The sequence below is a fragment of the Oryza sativa genome, chromosome 12 (genome assembly GCF_034140825.1).
Source record: "Oryza sativa Japonica Group chromosome 12, ASM3414082v1".
Lineage (NCBI taxonomy): Eukaryota > Viridiplantae > Streptophyta > Magnoliopsida > Poales > Poaceae > Oryza > Oryza sativa.
Genome location: NC_089046.1, coordinates 23,173,707 through 23,190,948, shown reverse-complemented (window position 1 = coordinate 23,190,948; position 17,242 = coordinate 23,173,707). Strand labels below are relative to the sequence as shown.

Genomic DNA, 17,242 nt, shown 5'->3' with positions numbered 1-17,242 from the left:
CCGTCGAGCGCCCGATTCGGGCTTAAAAAATTCGTGCTCTGACGTTAGCGTGATGCATGCATACAAAACCACTTTAAACTACTTTTTCTCTCAAAATATTTATCCAAATCATGATCCGATTGCACCATTAAATTCGTTACAATTAAATCTTTAAAACAAGACCACACATGTATATATTCCGATGAATTTTTTAAGCTTATTATTGAATTATTTTGAAATGTTGTACGTTGTTCCATCACGTATATCAGGATTGTTTCACTAAATAGATCGATGTTCCAATCGTTTACATCGGGCGCTGTTTCACCTTGTATGAAAACAAAGTTTCAGCAAAATAGCGAAAGAATGTTTCAACTCACTGTAACATTTGATCCATACATAGTGATACATTATAAGTACACTATGTGAAATATTATTTGTGGCGTTGTTTCACCTTATATAAAAACAATGTTTCAGCAAATAGCGAAAAACGAAAGAATGTTTAAATTCACTGCAATATTTGATCCATACATAGTAAAACATTATAAGTACACTAGATAAAATATTTTTGGTGGAACAAAAAATAAAACAAATTCACTTAATATAGGGTTTCCATAATATGTGGCTGATTTGTTATAAAAGAATATTTTAATCCGCCACAATATTAGATCTATATGTAGTAAAACATTGTGAGTGCACTAGGTGAAATATTTTTTGTGGAATAAAAAATAAAATGAATTCCCTTAATAAAGAGTTTTCTAAAATATATGGGTGATTTGTTGCAACAGAGTATGTGTGTGAAGACACGTGGCAGGTGGACAGTTACACATGGTAGGGCCTAGGGGAACATGTGCGCGTCGGGAGGAGGGGGAGGACGATTTTTCCTCCTCCCCCCGGACTAGGGATGCAAATGGATAGTCCCGCTACCCTATAGAAACCTGCCTGCTAGTTATCTTTCGCGTGGTAATATAAATTTGAGAAGAAAAAATAAATTAAAAGTGAAATAAACAGGAAAAAAGAAGCCCGCTTGCCTGCCGCTTGCATTCCTACCCCGGACAGGTCTTATTTTATCATTCCCTCAAATACCGTGGTTAGTTATCCTCTCATTATTCTCTTTGTTCGGCTGGAGCAAGCTTGACTCCAGGTCTCCCACCCGTTGACCCGAGCTCCCCTACTCTCGCCGCCGGCCGCTTCCACCACGGCATCGATCGATCGCGGGCGACGTGGCTGAGTGGCGGCGGACCCGATTCGCGGCGCAGCAAGGGCGAGGCGGCGCGGGGCGGGGCGGAGCCAGCGACGGCGCGACCGCATCCACTGTCCCGATCGACCTCCGATTCCGGTACGCCCCGTTGATCCAGATGCTGATTTTCTCCTTGTGTTTTGCCGTTGCTTGGTCCTTCCTGTTACTAGTATACCGTACAGCGTTGAGAGGTCGCTATCTTGCGCTGCTCACGGTGATGAGCTTTGCTTGGATCGATTAGGTGATGCAGCAAGCACACGGTTCTTACCTCAATCTAGTCTCGATTAGACATGCTACATAGCAGCTTAATTATTCAGATGTCGTTTTTCTCCATGTTTTTGCGGTTGCTTGATCATTCCTGAATCCTGATACATACTGATAAACTCAAGAGGCTCATTTAAGTGCATCTGTGTGTACCCGTGCAGGCATTCAACATCAGATAGGCCAAGATGAACATCGCCACAGGGGCAATGAACACCCTCCTCCCCAAGCTTGGGGAGCTGCTGGTTGGCGAATACAAGCTGCAAAAGGGTGTCAAGGGAGAGATCGAAGAACTTGAGAAAGAGTTGAAAGGTATGAACGCAGCACTCCACAAGGTGGCTGAGACACCTGTGGATCAACTTGACCAGCAGGTCAAGATCTGGGCCAGCGAGGTGAGAGAGCTATCTTACGACATCGAGGATGCCATCGACACCTTCATGTTAAAGTGCAAGGGGCATGAACCTGCCACGAGCTTCAAGAAGGTCACCAATTTGTTCAACAAGTTCAAAACCAACCATCAGATCCACGGTGTCATGAAAGACATCATGGACCAGGTCAAGAAGGTCAGCGAGCGTCGTGATAGGTACATAGTCGACGACAATGCTGCCAGGCCAACTGTTGTGGATGTTGATCCTCGCCTAGAAGCTATGTACCGAAAGGCAACATAACTCATTGGCATTAGCAAGCCAAAAAATGAGCTAACTAAGCGACTCTTGGAATATGACGGCTCTTCCAGCCAACAATCAAATATAATTTCTATTGTTGGATTCGGAGGCTTAGGAAAGACAACTCTTGCCAATTCATTATTTCAGGAGCTTAAGGCAAAATTTGACAGCTATTGTTTTGTTTCGGTGTCCTTGAATCCTGATATAAACAAGATTCTCAAGAACATTCTTCTCCAACTTGATGAGAAAATGTATTCCCACATAGATGAAACATGGGAAACGAAGCAGCTCATCGACAAAATTAGAGACTTCCTCAACAATAGAAGGTACATTTCTATGTTATACCTACCTTTTATCATTATTTGAAGATACCTTTTGTTGTACAAATAAGAGTCCTGGCTCAAGTTTTTATTGTATTCTAATATAACCGGGAATCCTAGCTCAAGTTTTTATACTATTATAATATAACTGGCTTGTAAATAAAGTTTTGGTTTTCCAATGGAACACATAGTTATTCAGAAATCTGCCCTATTTACGCATAATTAAGTATCTTTGTAACTTTGTGAATAGAAATTCACAAAGCTGCACTTATTGTGTCAAAATTGTTGGAAAATTACACATTTAAAGCTGCACATCATTTTCGACATTCAATGTGCAAGATACATATTCCTATCTTTTTTGGACAGGCTTCACATGATTTATATCTAGGTTCAATAACATGTGTATATGCTACCATCTTTAGGTTCTTGTGCGTGATTGATGATGTATGGAAAAAATCAGCGTGGGATACTATCAAACTTGCTGTGCAAGATGCTAAACTTGGTAGCAAAATAATTGTAACCACGCGAAACAAGGTCGTTGCAGAACATGCAGGCGGTGGTGTTTATGAAATGAAACCCTTATCTGATGATGATTCCAGACAATTGTTCTGCAAACGAATATTTGACTCTAACGATGACTGTCCTGCTGATTTGTGTGGTGTCACTGAGAAAATTTTGAAGAAATGTGGTGGTGTACCGCTAGCAATCATCACTACAGCATGCCTACTTGCTAGCAAACCAAGGAATTCAGAGGAATGGGACAAGGTCAATAAGTCTATCAGTTTGGGGCTGGAGAACAACCTTGATGTGGACAACATGCGGAAGATATTAAGCCTCAGTTACAACGATCTACCTTTTCATTTGAAGACTTGCTTGTTGTCTCTAAGCAAATATCCTGAGGATGAGCTAATTAGAAAAGATGTTTTGATATGGGATTGGTTTGCAGAGGGTTTTATTACAGATGAAACACGACCTGCAGGGACAAGCTTGCAGGAGATTGGAGAGAGCTACTTCAGCGAGCTCATCAATCGAAGCTTGATCCAGCCGATGAGTGTCTATTATCTGTTGGATGATGGTAAGGTGCATCAATGCAAAGTACATGACATGGTGCTTGAGCTAATAAATCAGCTGTCAGTAGAAGAAGATTTTGTTACAACGTATTTATCAGATGGTCAACAAACAGGTAAACATACATGTACAGCACAAAAGAAGAAGATTCGCCGATTATCTCTCCATAACAGCAATAAGTCCTATGCCTCACCAGAAGCAAGAGAACAATTGTCCAAAGTAAGGTCCATTACTATCTTCGGCAAGGTCGACTCGATACCACCCTTGTCGAGCTTTCATGTCCTGCGTGTGTTGCAGCTTGAGGACTGCAGTGGAATGGACAAGAACCATCTTAATCATCTCGATAAGCTACGCCTCCTAAGATTTCTGCGTCTAGGGCACTATAGTGCCACTAAGCTCCCTGAAAGCATTGGGAAACTGGAATCTCTCGAAACCTTGGACATAAGAGGTGCAAGGAAACCAAATTCTTCAAAATCTCATAAGGTGCTGTTTCCAATGTCTTTTGTCAAACTAAGGAAACTATTGCGGCTATATGCTGGCAGAGTGAAGCTGGCACAAGGTCTGATGCTAAGGGATATGAAATCTTTACAGGAGCTTGTAATAGAAGCTACCTGAAAGGTAATAAAAGAGATTGGTAATTTGACAGAGCTAAGGACTCTTAGGATCGTTTTCAATAGTGTCAAAACATTAGAGTTAAAGGAATCCATTCAAACGTCTATACAAAGGTTCACCAATTTGCAAGACCTAGATTTGAGAAATAATTTTAATTTTGAAGAAATCATAGACATGCAACAGGTTCCTTTCGGTCTCCAAAGGTTGTTCATGCACCATTCGTATATGAAAGCATTCCCATGTTGGATCAATTCGTCGATGCTCTCCCGCCTCACCACCTTATCCATTTGTCTGGATTTCGAATATCTCCAGTCTGACCACCTTGATCGCCTCGCTGAGCTTCCATCTCTTCGCTTTCTCAGGCTACAGTTAGCATTTGTTTCGGAACAACTGCAGGAAAAGCTCACTATCCACAGAGGTGCATGTGCATTTCGGAGTTTAAAAGATTTTCACTTTTATAGCTGCATGATGCCGTCGTTTCAACCAGGAGCTATGCCCCACCTTGAAAGGCTTTGTCTTCGTATTGGGACCAGACTAAGGAGGGGTGACTTAAATGATTTAGGTTTGGAGAACCTCCACTCCCTTCGGCATGTAACCATTGATTACATGGGTGAGAACACGGCTGTTATTGAAGAGGCACTTAAGGACTATCCAAATCAAGCAGCGCTCGAATTACTATTACGGTGAACTAATTCAGGTACTTAGCTGATTTCTTCCCCTAATCAACAACCTTCTTTTTCATGCACTAGCTGTTATATAATGCTAGGTCCACCAAGCCTCCCACTCAACGTTTAATATGATGTATCTTTATGAACGTTATTTTTTTCTATCTTTGCTTGGCGTACAGTAATGCATGATAGCCTATGTACGTCTTTGATGCAGCTGCCAGGTTATTCATTATCTTAAAAAAAACCCAAAAAACTCTTTATGAACTTTAGCATATCAGCGTGCAATCAACTTCTTACTCCTAGTTATACATTCCTTTTTTCCCCTCCCCCTATATCGTTACGTAAGAGAATTGTTATATTGAGATGATTTCTTTTATGCCATTGCAGTCAAGTGTCAACTATGTTACGTAAGAGAATTGTTATATTGAGAAATTACGAGCATGTTGGGGATTGAACACGTGATCTCAGGGTTGAAACCACACACATCTTACCACTGCAGTATCAAGTGCATCTCTAAATAATGCTTATATGCGTGGGTCACTCCAAGTTAATTTCCAACTAGCCAAATTTCTGCATATTTGCATGGTTAGATATTTGCCTGGTTTTTTTATCTGTACAACACAAATAATCATTCAATTGAGACTTTTTTTTTTACCTTGTACTCCTTTTCACACTACAAATCGATGAAGGGTTTTTCCTAAATCAAACTTATTCAAGTTTGATCAAATAACAACATTTCCAAAGCAAAGTAAAATACAATAAAAATATATTCAATGGTAGATTTAATAAAAACTAACTTGTTGTTGCAGGTGTCTTACTCGTCATGTAATTATGGTCGTTCAGTATCACCTGCAATCTATCATCGTAAGCCCAACAAGGGAGCGCACGAACAATAGGCGATGCAACAGAGTGGGTGAAATTATCGGCTTATCTATCTATCTATCTACCAGTTGTTTTGGTTGTTTCCATTCCATGAAATTAGAATCGAGTTGTTTAGTTGGCTCTCTATAAAGAGCAGTACTATGTTATTTGGAATTCAAGGAAGAAGATATAAGACCCTGTTAGTTTTCATATTATTCATGGTGGGATTGTTGAAATGGATTATTTACTCCACGGATTGAAATATATATTCTCCACTGCATTTGTTAGATCACTTGTTTTAAGCTATATGTAAAGTTTATATTTTTTAAATATTTAATGTATTATACAAGAGCTCGATGTGCATATCCTTGTAAGAAAAAAGGGATAGCTGGTTCGGCTGCTTGAAGCTGCAAGAGCTATTAGGAGTCTGTGCCACCCAGAATGCGCTGCATAACATTGGTAAGGTTCATTAGAGTTCTGATTGAGGATGAACGGGTGCTGATTCTGCATTTTTATGCATAGATCTATCATAATTAAAGAAAAGGTTTAAAATTATTAAAAAAATGCATAACAAGAGTAGAAAGGTGTAGATCTAACCACTGTATAAAAATCCCCGAAGATTTGAAGTTCAAAATCTCCCCCCTATATTTTGGTTGTTATAGGAGAAAGAAATCTCGGATGAAATGAATAGAGCTCGGGGAAGAAGATAACTATATACTCCATCCCTAAATATTTGACGCCGTCAACTTTTTAAAATATGTTTGACCGTTCGTCTTATTTAAAAACTTTTGTGAAATATGTAAAACTATATGTATACATAAAAGTATATTTAACAATAAATCAAATCATAGGAAAATAATTAATAATTACTTAAATGTTTTGAATAAGACGAACGGTCAAATATGTTTAAAAAAGTTAACGACGTCAAATATTTAGGAACGATGGGAGTACTACTATTTTGGCAGGTGGAGTACATAAGGAGCCACCTGCAAAAAAAAAAGTATCTTTGCAGTTGGCGCACGTAAGGCGACCACCTGCGATTATTGCAAGCGGGGCCTTATATACGCTGTCTGCAAAGATGATTTTTGCAAAGATGGTGGCTAATGTAGATTGATGCTAATTATATTAATGACAAGCTGACAAGAATATTGAACTCTCATATCTACAGAACTGGATACAAATTCATAGGTTCTGGATCATGGAGCAGTAAACCTTGATTTCTATTTGTTTTTTTTTTTCATGGCCGGCCAATTTAGTATAGCTGCTTAGTAAAAATATGTACCATATAAGTTGCAATTACCACCTGTGATGTGCTGACACGGTTTTGTTTGACTATGCTTACAAATTAATTAATCATCGCCCCAGGTCTTCCGGGGTACAGCTAGGCATTGAAATACGAAATTGTACTATGAGCCGAGATACCCGCTGTTAGTGTAACACTGATTATAAAAATATTATGGTCCCATACATCTATATCTATATCTATATCTATATCTATAACTATATCTATATCTATATCTATACTAATATAAAAAAGAGGAGTTATCCCTCTCCAATCCTACCGGCCAAATCATCTGGACCAATCATTACCGTCCATCCGCGCGCATGATTTAACCACCGCATGATCCATCCACGTGAATACAGCCTCTCTACGCGCGCGAGGACTACGCCTCTGCACCATGCAAAATTTTTGACAATTTGACCCTTTGCAAAAACTTATTTCGTAAATGAATCGCGGCCAAAACTTATTTCAAAAATAACCCGGAGGTTCAGCGCCAAATGTAACGGCGCTGAATGTCGTGACACCGTGGATGGTGCCAGTGTGTCAAAGCTCAGCACCATCCGACTCGGCGCTGTTGTGGCTAAGGTCAGCGCCGAGGTATTTGGCGCTGAACTGGTTAACTTAGTCGACCAGGTAGGTATGGCTTGGTGTAGTGCTGGATGTCCACGCCAAATGCTATGGCGCTGAATGTTGCAGTTTCCACGCCATAATATTTGGCGCTTAGCTATGCATAACATGATAAAACTTGTGTCTTTCTGGCACATTTGGAGTTGAAGTGAACACAACAATAAATAATCAAATCCCTGAGTTCATAACCAGTGGGCAACCAAAGCAAAGTTGCGAAGTGAGTCAGAACAAAGCAACCCATGTAGCATATGTAGAAGCAGTTCCAAATGACTAGATAACAAATCTTAGTCGTACACAAGGAGGTCCATACAAGCGCCTAACAGCCATATGTGCAAAAGTGATGCTAAGTCTGACGGCTTACATGACAAGGTCCATACAAAAGTCATATTCAGCGAGGATACCACGACAACACTTCGAATAACTGAACGACTACCATTGTCTTTATAAGAGCAAGTTCAATAGTATAGCTAACTACTAGCTCCAGTTCATCTATAGCCAATCTAATAGCTTATTCATACAATAGTTACATACTACACTATTAATATCTGGTCCCACCTGTCATACACATACTGCGTCTTGGAGTCCGTGCTACAGGTGGCTACAATTCTGTAGCCCGCTGCTCTTCTCTCTCCTTATTTAACTCCTTAAAATATATTTGCAACTGGCTTATAGCCTGCTATTGTACCTGCTCTAATACTACCATACTGGCACGAGCACCATGTACTCCACAAAAGTATACTAGTCACTCAATTAATTGAACAACTACCGTTGTCTTTACAGTACTACCATACTAGCACTAGCCCCATGTGCTCCACAAAAGTATACTAGTCACTCAAAATCGAGAACATCTTTTTTTCTAGAGAAGAATACTCACCATACTAGCACTAGCATGATGTGCTCCACAAAAGTATACTAGTCACTAAATTTTTAGAGAAGGATATTTGCCATACTAGCACTAGCACCATGTGCTCCACGAAAGTATATTAGTCACTCAAAGTTTTTTTAGAGAAGGATATTTGCCATACTAGCACTAGCACCATGTGCTCCACAAAAGTATACTAGTCACTCAAAGTTTTTTTTAGATTTACGGATTTCCTATACTATACATATTTCTATTTGTTACACTATTTCTGTTATGTAAGCCCACTTAGCTCAGAGGTTAGAGCATCGCATTTGTAATGCGAGGGTCATCGGTTCAAATCCGATAGTCGGCTTTTTTCTCTATCAATGTTCCATGAACAAAAATACCTCCTTTTCTCCGAATTAAATGGAGAAGCCAGGATCTATTATGTCGTTCTACCCTACAATTTTGCTAGATACAAAACAATAAAATAAATAATATATATACAAAAATTCAGATGTTGATGAAATTCCATTTTTTGTGGTACTTTTAGTAGATTTTACGCTGTTTATCCTTTACTTTAATTCATTTTTTCTAGAGAAGGATATTTACCATACTAGCACTAGCATGATGTGCTCCACAAAAGTATACTAGTCACTCAATTTTTAGAGAAGGATATTTGCCATACTAGCACTAGCACCATGTGCTCCACAAAAGTATACTAGTCACTCAAAGTTTTTTTTAGATTTACGGATTTCCTATACTATACATATTTCTATTTGTTACACTATTTCTGTTATGTAAGCCCACTTAGCTCAGAGGTTAGAGCATCACATTTGTAATGCGAGGGTCATCGGTTCAAATCCGATAGTCGGCTTTTTTCTCTATCAATGTTCCATGAACAAAAATACCTCCTTTTCTCCGAATTAAATGGAGAAGCCATGATCTATTATGTCGTTCTACCCTACAATTTTGCTAGATACAAAACAATAAAATAAATAATATATATACAAAAATTCAGATGTTGATGAAATTCCATTTTTTGTGGTATTTTTAGTAGATTTTACGCTGTTTATCCTTTACTTTAATTCATTTTTTCTAGAGAAGGATATTTACCATACTAGCACTAGCATGATGTGCTCCACAAAAGTATACTAGTCACTCAATTTTTAGAGAAGGATATTTGCCATACTAGCACTAGCACCATGTGCTCCACAAAAGTATACTAGTCACTCAAAGTTTTTTTTAGATTTACGGATTTCCTATACTATACATATTTCTATTTGTTACACTATTTCTGTTATGTAAGCCCACTTAGCTCAGAGGTTAGAGCATCGCATTTGTAATGCGAGGGTCATCGGTTCAAATCCGATAGTCGGCTTTTTTCTCTATCAATGTTCCATGAACAAAAATACCTCCTTTTCTCCGAATTAAATGGAGAAGCCAGGATCTATTATGTCGTTCTACCCTACAATTTTGCTAGATACAAAACAATAAAATAAATAATATATATACAAAAATTCAGATGTTGATGAAATTCCATTTTTTTGGTACTTTTAGTAGATTTTACGTTGTTTATCCTTTACTTTAATTCATTTTTTTCTAGAGAAGGATATTTACCATACTAGCACTAGCATGATGTGCTCCACAAAAGTATACTAGTCACTCAATTTGTAGAGAAGGATATTTGCCATACTAGCACCAGCACCATGTGCTCCACGAAAGTATACTAGTCACTCAAAGTTTTTTTAGAGAAGGATATTTGCCATACTAGTACTAGCACCATGTGCTCCACAAAAGTATACTAGTCACTCAAAGTTTTTTTTAGAGAAGGATATTTACCATACTAGGTTTTTCTAGAGAAGGATATAATTGAACATCGTTTTTTTAGAGAAGGATATTTTTTATCCGGCCTCAACATCCAATCGGGAGAATGATATTTTTTACTCGGGAGAAGGATTTTTTTTTCAGGAGAATGGTATTTTTTACTCGGGAGAAGGATACCCTTTTTCGGGATTTTACCCGGAAGAAGGATATTTTTTACCCGGCCTCAACATCCAACTGGGATATTTTAAGGATATTTTTTACCCGGTCTCAACATAGGAACTTAGCCCTCAAAGGGAGAAGGATATTTTTTTACCCGGGAGAAGGATATTTTTTACCCGGCCTCAACATAGGAACATAGCCCTCAAATAATCCAATTTTAAATTAGATCCAACTGGCGGCCTCAACATCCAACCGGGGTATATGTAGCCGTTTTAAATTAGGAACTTAGCCATCAAATAATCCAATTTTAAATTAGAAACTTAGCCCTCAAATAATCCAATCTAAAATTCGCTCCTATGAAGACTTAACTCAGGACCTTAGGGTGTCACTACAACCACTGGGCTGCATGCCCTTCTATGTGATATTCTCTTTCTGATCGAGTTATTATTCTATAGCGTTGTTGCAAGCTATGTTGTTTAGGGGCGGATCTATAGTATATGCGTCGGTGTCAGGCGACACTGACGACTTTTGGCAAAACCAACCTATAGTAAAACTGCTTATCCATACATTATAACACCATAATCTAAGCATAATTAGTATACTATGACACCGATACCGATAGCTAGACACGTTATGACACCAACGAACCGATTTTCTTTGATCCGCCACTGATGTTGTTTACAATCATGTTAATTTTTATTTTTTTTATTTTTTTTCTTTTATGATTAAGGATCTATAGGCATGATCCGCGATGCGCGGGGGCACAGGCGCACAGCTAGTTTTATCATTTCCTCCACTACCATGCGCTGGAGCACTCCGTCTCCCACCCGTTGACCCGAGCGAGCTCCTCTACTCGCCGCCAGCCGCTTCGATAAGACCGGACTCCACCACGGCATCGATCGATCGGGGGCGGCGCGGCCAAGGGGCGGATCGGAGCGGAGCCAGCGGCGACGACGACCGCATCCACTGTCCCGACCCTCCAATTCCGGTACGCCCCGTTGATCCAGATGCTGATTTTCTCCATGTGTGTTTGGGCGTCGTTGCTTGGTCCTTCCTGTTACTAGTATACCGTATAGCGTTGAGAGGTCGCTATCTTGCGCTGCTCACGGTGATGAGCTTTGCTTGGATCGATTAGGTGATGCAGCACACGGTTGTTACCTCAATCTAGTCTCGATTTGACATGCTACATAGCAGCTTAATTATTCAGATGTCGTTTTTCTCCATGTTTTTGCGGTTGCTTGATCATTCCTGAATCCTGATACATACTGATAAACTCAAGAGGCTCATTTAAGTGCATCTGTGTATACCCGTGCAGGCATTCAACATCAGATAGGCCAAGATGAACATCGCCACTGGGGCAATGAACACCCTCCTCCCCAAGCTTGGGGAGCTGCTGGTTGGCGAATACAAGCTGCAAAAGGGTGTCAAGGGAGAGATCGAAGAACTTGAGAAAGAGTTGAAAGGTATGACCGCAGCACTCCACAAGGTGGCTGAGACACCTGTGGATCAACTTGACCAGCAGGTCAAGATCTGGGCCAGCGAGGTGAGAGAGCTATCTTACGACATCGAGGATGCCATCGACACCTTCATGTTAAAGTGCAAGGGGCATGAACCTGCCACGAGCTTCAAGAAGGTCACCAATTTGTTCAACAAGTTCAAAACTAACCATCAGATCCACGGTGTCATCAAAGACATCATGGACCAGGTCAAGAAGGTCAGCGAGCGTCGTGACAGGTGCAGAGTCGATGACATCGCTGCCAGGCCAACTGTTGTGGATGTTGATTCTCGCCTAGAAGCTATGTACCGAAAGGCAACAAAACTCATTGGCATTAGCAAGCCAAAAAATGAGCTAACTAAGCAACTCTTGGAATATGACGGCTCATCCAGCCAACAATCAAATATAATTTCTATTGTTGGATTCGGAGGCTTAGGAAAGACAACTCTTGCCAATTCATTATTTCAGGAGCTTAAGGCAAAATTTGACAGCTATTGTTTTGTTTCGGTGTCCTTGAATCCTGATATAAACAAGATTCTCAAGAACATTCTTCTCCAACTTGATGAGAAAATGTATTCCCACATAGATGAAACATGGGAAACGAAGCAGCTCATCGACAAAATTAGAGACTTCCTCAACAATAGAAGGTACATTTCTATGTTATACCTACCTTTTATCATTATTTGAAGATACCTTTTGTTGTACAAATAAGAGTCCTGGCTCAAGTTTTTATTGTATTCTAATATAACCGGGAATCCTAGCTCAAGTTTTTATACTATTATAATATAACTGGCTTGTAAATAAAGTTTTGGTTTTCCAATGGAACACATAGTTATTCAGAAATCTGCCCTATTTACGCATAATTAAGTATCTTTGTAACTTTGTGAATAGAAATTCACAAAGCTGCACTTATTGTGTCAAAATTGTTGGAAAATTACACATTTAAAGCTGCACATCATTTTCGACATTCAATGTGCAAGATACATATTCCTATCTTTTTTGGACAGGCTTCACATGATTTATATCTAGGTTCAATAACATGTGTATATGCTACCATCTTTAGGTTCTTGTGCGTGATTGATGATGTATGGAAAAAATCAGCGTGGGATACTATCAAACTTGCTGTGCAAGATGCTAAACTTGGTAGCAAAATAATTGTAACCACGCGAAACAAGGTCATTGCAGAACATGCAGGCGGTGGTGTTTATGAAATGAAACCCTTATCTGATGATGATTCCAGACAATTGTTCTGCAAACGAATATTTGACTCTAACGATGACTGTCCTGCTGATTTGTGTGGTGTCACTGAGAAAATTTTGAAGAAATGTGGTGGTGTACCGCTAGCAATCATCACTACAGCATGCCTACTTGCTAGCAAACCAAGGAATTCAGAGGAATGGGACAAGGTCAATAAGTCTATCAGTTTGGGGCTTGAGAACAACCTTGATGTGGACAACATGCGGAAGATATTAAGCCTCAGTTACAGCGATCTACCTTTTCATTTGAAGACTTGCTTGTTGTCTCTAAGCAAATATACTGAGGATGAGCTAATTAGAAAATATGTTTTGATATGGAGTTGGTTAGCAGAGGGTTTTATTACAGATGAAACACGACCTGCAGGGACAAGCTTGCAGGAGATTGGCGAGAGCTACTTCAACGAGCTCATCAATCGAAGCTTGATCCAGCCAATGAGTGAGAACACTCTTTGGGATGAAGATGGTAAGGTGCATGCATGCAAAGTACATGACATGGTGCTTGAGCTAATAAATCAGCTGTCAGTAGAAGAAGATTTTGTTACAACGTATTTATCTGATGGTCAACAAACAGGTAAACATACATGTACAGCACAAAAGAAGAAGATTCGCCGATTATCTCTCCATAACAGCAATAAGTCCTATGCCTCGCCAGAAGCAAGAGAACAATTGTCCAAAGTAAGGTCGATTACTATCTTCGGCAAGGTCGACTCGATACCACCCTTGTCGAGCTTTCATGTCCTGCGTGTGTTGCAGCTTGAGGACTGCAGTGGAATGGACAAGAACCATCTTAATCATCTCGATAAGCTACTCCTCCTAAGATTTCTGCGTCTAGGGCACTATGGTGCCACTGAGCTCCCTGAAAGCATTGGGAAACTGGAATCTCTCGAAACCTTGGACATAAGAGGTGCACGTAAACCAAGTTCTTTTAAATCTCATAAGGTACTGTTTCCAATGTCTTTTGCCAAACTAAGGAAACTGTTGCGGCTATATGCTGGCAGAGTGAAGCTGGCACAAGGTCTGATGCTGGGGGATATGAAATCTTTACAGGAGCTTGTAATAGAAGCTACCCGAAAGGTAATAAAAGAGATTGGCAATTTGACGGAGCTAAGGACTCTTAGGATCGTTTTCAGTAGTGAAAAAACATTTGAGTTAAAGGAATCCATTCAAACGTCTATACAAAGGTTCACCAATTTGCAAGACCTAGATTTGAGAAATAATAATAGTTTTGAAGAAATCATAGACATGCAACAGGTTCCTTCTGGTCTCCAAAGGTTGTTCATGCACCATTCGTATATGAAAGCATTCCCATGTTGGATCAATTCGTCGATGCTCTCCCGCCTCACCACCTTATCCATTTGGCTGTGTTTTGAATATCTCCAGTCTGACCACCTTGATCGCCTCGCTGAGCTTCCATCTCTTCGCTTTCTCAGGCTACAGTTAGCATTTGTTTCGGAACAACTATAGGAAAAGCTCACTATCCACAGAGGTGCATGTGTATTTCGGAGTTTAAAAGATTTTCACTTTTATAGCCCCATGATGCCATCGTTTCAACCAGGAGCTATGCCCCACCTTGAAAGGCTTTATCTTCGTATTTGGACCAGCCTAAGGAGGGGTGGCTTAAATGATTTAGGTTTGGAGAATCTCCACTCCCTTCGGCATGCAACCATTTATTCAAGCAGCAAGGCTGTTGTTAGAGAGGCACTTAAGGACTATCCTAATCAAGCAGCGCTCGAAATACGATGGTGATGAACTAACTCAGGTACTTAGCTGATTTCTTCCCCTAATCAACAACCTTTTTTTTCATGTACTAGCCATTATATAATGCTAGGTCCACCAAGCCTCCCACTCAACGTTTAATATGATGTATCTTTATGAACGTTATTTTTTTCTATCTTTGCTTGGCGTACAGTAATGCATGATAGCCTATGTACGTCTTTGATGCAGCTGCCAGGTTATTCATTATCTTAAAAAAAACCCAAAAAACTCTTTATGAACTTTAGCATATCAGCGTGCAATCAACTTCTTACTCCTAGTTATACATTCCTTTTTTCCCCTCCCCCTATATCGTTACGTAAGAGAATTGTTATATTGAGATGATTTCTTTTATGCCATTGCAGTCAAGTGTCAACTATGTTACGTAATTTGACATCTCATTGTAAATAATGCTTATATTAATAAAAACAAGATTTGGAGGGAGAAACATCCTTCCAAAGTTTTTTTTTGAACAAATTACGAGCATGTTAGGGATTGAACACGTGATCTCAGGGTTGAAACCACACACCTCTTACCACTGCAGTATCAAGTGCATCTCTAAATAATGCTTATATGCGTGGGTCACTCCAAGTTAATTTCCAACTAGCCAAATTTCTGCATATTTGCATGGTTAGATATTTGCCTGGTTTTCTTTATCTGTACAACACAAATAATCATTCAATTGAGACTTTTTTTTACCTTGTACTCCTTTTCACACTACAAATCGATGAAGGGTTTTTCCTAAATCAAACTTATTCAAGTTTGATCAAATAACAACATTTTCAAAGCAAAGTAAAATACAATAAAAATATATTCAATGGTAGATTTAATAAAAACTAACTTCTTGTTGCAGGTGTCTTACTCATCATGTAATTATGGTCGTTCAGTATCACCTGCAATCTATCATCGTAAGCCCAACAAGGGAGCACACGAACAATAGGCGATGCAACAGAGTGGGTGAAATTATCGGCTTATCTATCTATCTATCTATCTACCAGTTGTTTTGGTTGTTTCCATTCCATGAAATTAGAATCGAGTTGTTTAGTTGGCTCTCTATAAAGAGCAGTACTATGTTATTTGGAATTCAAGCAAGAAGATATAAGACCCTGTTAGTTTTCATATTATTCATGGTGGGATTGTTGAAATGGAGTATTTACTCCACGGATTGAAATATATATTCTCCACTGCATTTGTTAGATCACTTGTTTTAAGCTATATGTTATGTTTATATTTTTTAAATATTTAATGTATTATACAAGAGCTCGATGTGCATATCCATGTAAGAAAAAAAGGATAGCTGGTTTGGCTGCTTGAAGCTGCAAGAGCTATTAGGAGTCTGTGCCACCCAGAATGCGCTGCATGACATTGGTAAGGTTCATTAGAGTTGTGATTGAGGATGAACGGGTGCTGATTCTGCATTTTTATGCAGCAAATCTCTAATGCTCTAGCAGTGTTTCATATTCATTATTGTTTTGGTGTATGTACCTCAATGAATTGTTTCAACAAAAAAAAAGGCATATATATTATGATGCCAGTGACTTGGTTATAAATGTTTTTTTTTCCTATCTATATTGTGAACATGAAGAATTATTACATTTGTTGGCTCTTATTATTTTACACCTTTGATTGGGTTTGACATTGTAAAAGATCACAAGCTTTCGTCCAGTAAAAGGCAAGAGATTTGCAAAAGCAAATTATCAAGTCACAACCCACAAAGAGATCAACATTCCCTATGTTTTAAAGCTTTTGTCGTCTATTTCACACCATTGTTATTATTCCTGTCGTGAGCTATATGTTTTTCTATAAGATCCCGTCTGTTCAAATTATTTTTGTGAGAATCTATCACAATTCACAACAAAGGCTGGAAGATTGTAGTTAAATTTGTAAGTGCTTTGATGTTTTCTTGCATTTACTTGGGAGAGTTAAGATTAGTTGGGACTTAGGATAACATTTGGCTGTCAAGAATTGACATCCAGTAAAAACACTTCATCAAAGTCTAGCACGATGGAAGAAAATACTAGTAATAAAGATTCCACAACACTGACGTCCAGTAACAATTAATTGACATCCAGTCAGTATCAAATAGGTGGGAAAAATGAGTCCAGTAACAATTAATTGACGATCAGCAGGTGCTGTTGAGTATTTGAACCATAATAACTTTTCTTGTTCATCAGTTGTTAGCTGTTTTGGCAGCAAACACAGAAACTGTAGAATAATCGGCTAATCTTAGATTATTGATTCATTTCCAGAATATCAAACCAAGGTAAATTAGGAGGGAGATATTTGTGAAAAGCATTTTATAGGGGTAATCCCAAACTCGAGGTGATATAAT

The 17,242-nt window shown here is 39.1% G+C and overlaps 3 protein-coding genes and 3 non-coding genes across 7 annotated transcripts; all 6 read left to right on the top strand.

The window, feature by feature from the left end:
- Positions 1-1,101: 1,101 nt before the first annotated feature.
- Positions 1,102-5,958, top strand: LOC9269074 (disease resistance protein PIK6-NP-like). 2 transcript variants are annotated; one of them, XM_066306703.1, is made up of 4 exons: positions 1,102-1,315; positions 1,642-2,468; positions 2,885-4,839; positions 5,620-5,958. In XM_066306703.1, the coding sequence occupies exon 2, from the start codon at positions 1,666-1,668 to the stop codon at positions 2,143-2,145; it is 480 nt and encodes a 159-aa protein (XP_066162800.1). In that variant the 5' UTR covers positions 1,102-1,315; positions 1,642-1,665; the 3' UTR covers positions 2,146-2,468; positions 2,885-4,839; positions 5,620-5,958. The 2 variants fall into 2 exon arrangements, with proteins under 2 accessions (XP_066162800.1, XP_066162801.1); XM_066306704.1 differs by having other exon boundaries at positions 5,198-5,958.
- On the top strand, positions 2,392-4,145 carry LOC136354603 (disease resistance protein Pik-2-like). The gene is made up of 2 exons (XM_066306104.1): positions 2,392-2,468; positions 2,885-4,145. The coding sequence occupies exons 1-2, from the start codon at positions 2,392-2,394 to the stop codon at positions 4,143-4,145; spliced, it is 1,338 nt and encodes a 445-aa protein (XP_066162201.1).
- Positions 5,959-8,721: 2,763 nt separating the features above from the next.
- TRNAT-UGU (transfer RNA threonine (anticodon UGU)) lies at positions 8,722-8,794 on the top strand. Its single transcript has one exon. It is a non-coding gene; the product is annotated as a tRNA-Thr (tRNA).
- A 431-nt stretch (positions 8,795-9,225) lies between these two features.
- Positions 9,226-9,298, top strand: TRNAT-UGU (transfer RNA threonine (anticodon UGU)). The gene has a single exon. It is a non-coding gene; the product is annotated as a tRNA-Thr (tRNA).
- A 431-nt stretch (positions 9,299-9,729) lies between these two features.
- TRNAT-UGU (transfer RNA threonine (anticodon UGU)) lies at positions 9,730-9,802 on the top strand. The gene has a single exon. It is a non-coding gene; the product is annotated as a tRNA-Thr (tRNA).
- Positions 9,803-11,215: 1,413 nt separating this feature from the next.
- Positions 11,216-16,106, top strand: LOC4352476 (disease resistance protein RGA5-like). The gene is made up of 4 exons (XM_015764384.3): positions 11,216-11,395; positions 11,723-12,549; positions 12,966-14,917; positions 15,764-16,106. The coding sequence occupies exons 2-3, from the start codon at positions 11,747-11,749 to the stop codon at positions 14,620-14,622; spliced, it is 2,460 nt and encodes an 819-aa protein (XP_015619870.1). The 5' UTR covers positions 11,216-11,395; positions 11,723-11,746; the 3' UTR covers positions 14,623-14,917; positions 15,764-16,106.
- Positions 16,107-17,242: the final 1,136 nt, after the last annotated feature.